Raw genomic sequence first — 7,450 nt, forward strand, 5'->3', positions numbered from 1 at the left:
CGCCATTTCCCGCGTTAGCGAGGTAGCGTTAAGAACACAGGACTGAGCCTCAGAGGTAATATCCTCACTTGGCTCCCTTCTCTGTTCCTTCTCTTGGAAAATCAAAAACGGGAGGGGAGGATTTCCAGCTCCCCGCTCCCTCCTCTTTTAGTCGCCTTCTACGACATGGATCATTCCTTATTCTGTAATGCTTAAAGTCAACAGTTTCGATGAGCCAATTCTACCAAGCTGACGGGAGCAAAAACTTTATATAGCTGTTTCTTTTTTTTTTTCTTTCTTTCTTTCTTTCTTTCTTTCTATGAAAAAGGTATAAAGGCTTTATCGACTGACAGCCTGAATGACCATGGCAATCGATAGGCAAAGAGCCCAACCAACCAAGAGGCCAACGTACACATCTATCACAACACATACATACCTGTGTACCTATAAGCTCCCACACACACACACACACACACACACACACACACACACGACCTATGCTGGTAATGGCATATATGAACGATCAGGTTCATCACTGACAAAAGCCCGTGGCAGGCCCATCGGGACCTGGAGAATCTTTTAACACACACTCATGCCAAGCATCACACACGATGTGGGTGGGCGTATAGCGACACAAGTACCTTAAAACACCTGGAGTAGGAAGTGGTTATGAAGACAATGACCCTGGAAGTAGGTAGGCCCAACGCCTAAATAATAACCAACCGACAGTGCTAGGATATAAACTGAGAAAACGTCAATAAACCAACAATTCAAGCTAGGATAGACTGAGAAAACGTCAATAAACCAACAATTCAAGCTAGGATAGACTGAGAAAACGTCAATAAACCAACAATTTAAGCGAGGATACAAACTAAGACAACGCCAATAAATCAGCAATTTTTAGCGTAACTCCGAACATTAAATGCATTTTTTTTCCAAACTTTTAATTGGAAGCTAATGCGTTGACAGCAGGAGCATTCAACACAAAATAATATGAGAGTAAAAACTAGGAATGTCCATTAACGGGACGAGGAAACACACGTGACGAAACCAACCTAGGAATATCCCGGCATTTCACGTAAGGCTGGGCGCCACTATACATGCTGCTATAAATAACATCCCGGAATGGATCACCCCCAAACGATGAATCCAGAATGGGAGGAGACAATGAGGGCGTTCGGTGTCACGGTGATGCGCCAGCAGGGGTGGGCGTCAGGACAATCACGGCAAAGTGCTCCGGCGTGGGAGGTGTACCATACAACGACGCACTCAAATATTGGAGTATTGGGAGTGGCTGTGGTCGCACGACCCCCCTAGGCTATGAGGAATGAAGGGGCGCTTGCTTACCCTACCCGGGTTATTACTGAACAGAAAGGTATATATATATATATATATATATATATATATATATATATATATATATATATATGATTGTCGATGCAAACTGTGAGAGGAATGAAAATAAACAATAAACTCTTTTGCTGTTCCATTTATATTCGTTACTGTAACGTGTTAAATATCTTTTTAGTCTATTTTCTTTCGCCCAACCTCAATCTCCCTATAAATATGTGTGTGTGTGTGTGTGTGTGTGTGTGTGTGTGTGTGTGTGTGTGTGTGTGTGTGTGTGTGTGTAACCAAACTCACTCTCAACAACATTTCCAACATTTTCCTTATCTACCATTAACGAAACAATGCCGCCTCTCCCCACTCACAGCTACACTGGCAAGACCTACTCACCACAACCCGTCAAGTTGAAAGAGGAAAATATAATAGTACGACCAAGTTTACTCCGACAACTGCACTACAACCTCTCACTGTCATGCAAGTGTCTACGGACATCCCAGTCCATGTTTCAGATCAACCTTATTAAATATCGACAAGCCACGAACACGAGAAAACTCCCAAGGACGTTCCAACTCATATGAGAAAACTCCAAGGACGTTCTAACTCATATGAGAACACTCTCAAGGACGTTCTAACTCATATGAGAAAACTCCAAGGACGTTCTAACTCATATCTGAGTAATAAAAAAAAATTCTACGAACTTATCACCCAAATTTTAAACAAAATATTTTATAATCTACAGATATGACACAAGTTCAGTGACCTACCGACCTAAATCTTACTAAAACTATTTAACAATAAGTATTTCGGTTAATAAAAAAAATGCCTTAACAGGCATTATTAACTAATATTTCTCCTGAATAATATAATAAATAAATTCTGCGACTTGCCACCTCACTTTAAATAAAGCATTGTAGTATTTTCCAATTTTACTACACGCATCTAAAACCTGATTCCTCCTAAGCTGGTTTTGCTTTCAAATCATTCACATTCTTCTTCCTAATTTACATTTACATTCTTCTTCCTAATTACTATTCATTTTCACTATAACTTGCGTTTCTTTAAACTCTTGTGTCAACATATTAGCATTACTCAATCTTATTTCTTCTATAAGCCTGATAATTCAATACCTGCCCAAGCCCTGCTCTCCATTTCCCGGTCGAATTATGGAACAAGAGAGCGTGAAAACGAAAACTTAAGAATCTAAGTATTAATGAAGGATTATCATTGTTAATGGTAGTAATATCATTAAAGGCGGGAGGCTTCCACGACCCACTACTAGTGGCTCCTGGCTGGCGACCTAACCCCTCCAACAATTTAAGAGAGTTGTTGTTTTTGTTGTTGTTGTTGTTGTTACAGAAATGGGCGTATCAACGCGTGCAGTGATGAGCGTATGTGTGGGCGTCCTGCTGGTGATGGCGCTAGTCCCCACCACGCCCGCCATCACCATCCACCCTGCAGTCCTCAAAAACTTCGTCGGTAAGAGCTACCTTTCTCTCTCTCTCTCTCTCTCTCTCTCTCTCTCTCTCTCTCTCTCTCTCTCTCTGTAGGTATTCTGTCTTTACAAAATCCTCAACTTTGACGTCATCGCCTCTCTATTCCAAACAGTTCGGCATTACCATTATCAAATCATAATTTGCATCTCTTTCCCGGCCCCAATCACTACTATTAACATAATCGTGCACCTTACATTCCCTGCCTTACCAATCGTTCTGAGTTCAACCAATCAATTCATTTAACCACTGATATTTTTCCCCCTTCTATTTTTTTTCTTTCCTCGTCCCTTATTATTGCATGTCTTCCTAGTCTATCACCATCCTTAACCGTTCTCTATCATTATCATATGACTTCCCGCTTGCTCTCCCTTCTTCCTTTTCTATCACTATTTTATGACTTCCCGCTTCCTCTCTCTTCTTCCCTTTTTATCATTATCACATGATTTCTCGCTTCCTCTCCCCTCTTCCCTTTCTATCGTTATCTTATGACTTCCCGCTTCCTCTCTCTTCTTCCCTTTCTATCATCATCACATGATTTCCCGCTTCCTCTTCCCTTTCCATCATTATCTTATGAGTTCCCGCTTCCTCTCCCTTCTTCCCTTAAGAAGGGAGGGTATAGCGAGACACGGAGTAATGCAAACACATCGGAACTTCTCTTGCTTCACTTCTGAGAACGTTAACTTCATCAAACTCTCCCATTGCCTGAGCAGTCTTGACAGTTCTGAAGGGCTGGCAAGAAAATCCATCAAACATAATGGATCAATTTACGTCAATTGCATACTAAGAACAGTTTCGAGTTTTACAAAAAAAAAAAAGAGAAAACCATTTCCGATCAAAAGGTTAATTTATCTTCACGTAATGTTAATATCCTTTTGAGATATGACAGCTTCTGTTTACAAATATAATTAACTCATTACACATTTCAATGTCCTACACCTCCCTTCCTAACCTTCCAGGCCCTTACCGCAAGCCCGGCGAGCCCGTCCTGCGGCCTTCGTACGACCGATCGCGTTACCTGCGGCAGCGCCTAATGCAGGAGGCGACGGCGGCGGGCCTGAGGAGCAGGCAGCCAGAAGCGCTCCTGGCAGAGGGCGCCTTAGCTCAAGAACCAGCCTACCCCGTGGCAGCCGGCGCCCCTGCCCCACCCGAGGAATGGAACAGACCGCTTAGGTGTGTGTGTGTGTGTGTGTGTGTGTGTGTGTGTGTGTGTGTGTGTGTGTGTGTGTGAAGAACAGTAATCTACAACCATCAAGTCATGAGCAGCTGTCAATCTACTTGTTCTCTATAACAGAGAGAACTTCAAACATCACAACGCACGACCCTTCCAAGAAATATCTACGTGTTTGGCTTCAACACAGACACGGCCGCCCATAACCTAAAACACTTTAACACGCGAATTTAACATCGAATTTAACATCAAATAAACCGGGAAGATACAGAAATCATCTAATCAAAATGTTTCTCATATAACACATGAACAGACTCATCCCGTCATAATCTATCGTGCTAAAGAACCTTCTCAATTGCAGTGTGTATCTTCTTTGACTGAACAGTTTCCGCGCTTGATTCTCTTACTTCAATGAACATTCTATCATCATTATCATCATCGTCATCATTATTTTCAATATCTTCCCGCAGGTCCTGCACAGGATCCGCCTCCTGCGCCCAGAACATGGACAACACACTCAACCTGCTCATGCGCATGATGGAGACAGGGAGGCGCTAGAGATACTGCAGGTGGATGCTGCATGCTTAGTGCATCTCTCCCACACCCTCACCGTGAACCCCGCCTCCACATTACCACACTCCTCATGATGTGTCACCAGTGGTACAGATTCAGATGATACTCAGCAATATTACACACAGTCTCTCCTCCAACCATTTTGAAGTGATACATTTTGAAATTTGAGAGAACAGGGGGAGATTTTTTTTTTTTTAAAGGAATGTTCCATCTCCAAAAGACTACTAATAAAATGGGGAAGTGTATTTCTGGTTGTCTCTTCCTAATATCTATTTGCAAGAGCAAATAATAATAATAATAATAATTATAATAATAAAAAAATAATAATAATAATAATAATAATAATAATAATAATAATAATAATAATGACAATAATGATAATAATAATATAAAGTTATACATCTTACCCTCCTCTTGTATCTGAATATTATGGTATGTAACATTACAGTGTTTTATTTATCAGAAATTATGATATAATTACGTATTTTGAACATGATACCAATACTTCCCTGAGTCTTAATATTCCCATATACTGAATTACCTCATGTAATTTTCAGCAAGGGTTCAAACAACTTTTCCAATAGAACGGGGAAAACCAGAAGTAAAGAGCAGAATTACTTTCATGTGACTAAATCATAATGTTACCAGTAATTACATCATGGAAAATTACTTGCATTTCAGAGTAAAATGTAATCAGTTACGATAAATGGGTCATTATATAAGTGAATTTCGTACAACTGATACAAGTTCATACTCATCAGTCCCAAACGCTGTGCATCATAAATGTCTGATGATGCAAAAAAAATTGCTGGAAACGGGTCAACTTACTCCATTAAAGCGAACAAAACTTATGGGAGCTGAGAAACTGAATTAGGCAAAAAGCATGACAATGCGTGACAACATAATAAGTTTCGCTTTGGAATAATATAAAAGCAAATGTCGTCTGGGTTCTATTGGATCAAGCAACCATTTTATCACCAACGTATACCTGTTTTTGTGGGTTTTAATTTCTTATACAATGTGGCATATGCATTCCAACACAGGTACCGAAAACATCTTCGAAAACAATCTGCTTTTGCGGGAGATATTGATAAATTTTTGGTTAAAATGTATCATAATACATGGAAAATTTCCCCCTACCCACTGGCTAAACCAATGATATCAGCCCTCTTGTAATAAGTCGAATTCTGCATCATATCTTCTTCCCTTAGTTAACTTGATATTTCAACGATGAAAGGGTTATTCTGATTCATAATACGGGCCTTGAATGTCTACATAATATCGGTACATAATAGCTGTACGTTCTCCATTAAATTCATAAATTTTCTATCTATCCTACCAATTTCCGATGCTTAATCAATAGCAGGTTACTTGTTTAACCAAAAATATTCCCTCTAATACCCTATTTGAGTAAATCTACTTAAGAAATCTAATAAATTTCTTTACTTAGAATCTTCTTATCTAGCAGTACACAATAAAATCAAGATGTTTCTTTTACCTTTTCAGTCTGTGTAATACATATACCACAGCACGTATCAAATACTACAGTATTCTGATATATTCTCAGATACATGACAGACTCACAGCACTTATGACCCTTGCAAAATAAGAGTACAATGCTGGGTGACTTTAATGTGGCTATCGTATCAAATATGTTAAATTCAACCCGCATTATCTGGCATAATTTACGAAACCCAGTTCCCTACAATTAACGTTACATGCCCTTTTCACGTTTGGGTGCTGGTCAGGCTAAATGTCTACATTTAGGTTGGTCCAGCGTATTTTAGTTTTGCTTCACGAATCATTTACTTTACCTCATCTGAAACTGAATGGCTTGGCAGACGTAATATACAATTCACCCACATAAACTGTGTCTATTGCACTAAGATCAAAGACAAGCTAAAGCTACCATCTGACTGACTCAATTACCAGAGAACAACAGCTCATCCCTCCATAGCAGTTAAGTGTAATGTTAACAAGAGGACGTAGTTAAGTGTAATATGTTAACAAGAGGACGTAGTCCATCCTGAGCCTGACACCACGACAGACACGGGGCACGGAGGCAAAGAAACATATGCCATTAATAATGATGTACACCATTATCCATTAAACTCATTATAATATTAAAGTGTTTAAAGAATATGTTTGATTTTCACTTTCCTGATGGACAGCTCGTCATAATATACCTACCAAAGATGAACATACCAAGACATTTACATTAAACTTGTCATGATGGATGTTCTCCATCCGTCTAGTTTGATGCTCATGCTGATAACGTGCTACACATAATGACCATTCCTATCACTATAATAATATAGCAAGCTTTATAGAGCTTGACAGTGACAATAACAGTATTCGCCTACAAGTTAAATGCATCTAAAGCATCAAATCATTTTGTTACTTTTGAATTTCTTTTTTTTACCATTTAAATCACCGCTATCTTTACGTGAATTTGGTTTTATTGCAAACGCTAAACAAATCCGTCAAAATTATCTTTAACAAAACATAACGTAAACACTTAGGTAGTAAAAAAGTACACCAAAACTACTTTCGAATTTGTCCTGCCTTATCCTAGTTGATCGAGACCTGCCAAACACAATATGCACATTACCCTTTAAGGCAAGGAAAATGTATTATACTGTGGTAAGCAGGCTCGACTTTCATAGTTTTAGCTTAAAAAATCCATTCATAATTTCAGTTTTACGTGAAATACGTTATATCACTTCTTTCAATTCAATGTAATGAATTACGCAGGCGCAAAAAGAAGGCAAAAATTATGGGCAGTCCAAACTGACCGGATAAACCCCAATGGTAAAGACCTGTGTATAATATGGGCTTCACTCCTCTCCTTTGAGGTATTAAAACATATCACATGCTTCTCTTTACGTAT

At 39.2% G+C, this 7,450-nt stretch overlaps 1 protein-coding gene across 1 annotated transcript in view; it reads left to right on the forward strand.

Moving 5' to 3' along the window:
* The window catches only part of LOC139756658 (uncharacterized), a 28,423-nt gene extending 21,741 nt beyond the window's left edge, over positions 1-6,682 (forward strand). Inside the window, exons 2-4 of the mRNA XM_071676316.1 lie at positions 2,683-2,802; positions 3,776-3,989; positions 4,458-6,682. Coding sequence (XP_071532417.1) covers positions 2,685-2,802; positions 3,776-3,989; positions 4,458-4,545 — 420 coding nt within the window. The 5' untranslated portion in view covers positions 2,683-2,684 and the 3' untranslated portion in view covers positions 4,546-6,682. The remainder of the gene's footprint in view (positions 1-2,682; positions 2,803-3,775; positions 3,990-4,457) is intronic.
* The last annotated feature ends 768 nt before the right edge of the window (positions 6,683-7,450 follow it).

This window comes from Panulirus ornatus, chromosome 23 (genome assembly GCF_036320965.1).
Source record: "Panulirus ornatus isolate Po-2019 chromosome 23, ASM3632096v1, whole genome shotgun sequence".
Taxonomy (NCBI): domain Eukaryota; kingdom Metazoa; phylum Arthropoda; class Malacostraca; order Decapoda; family Palinuridae; genus Panulirus; species Panulirus ornatus.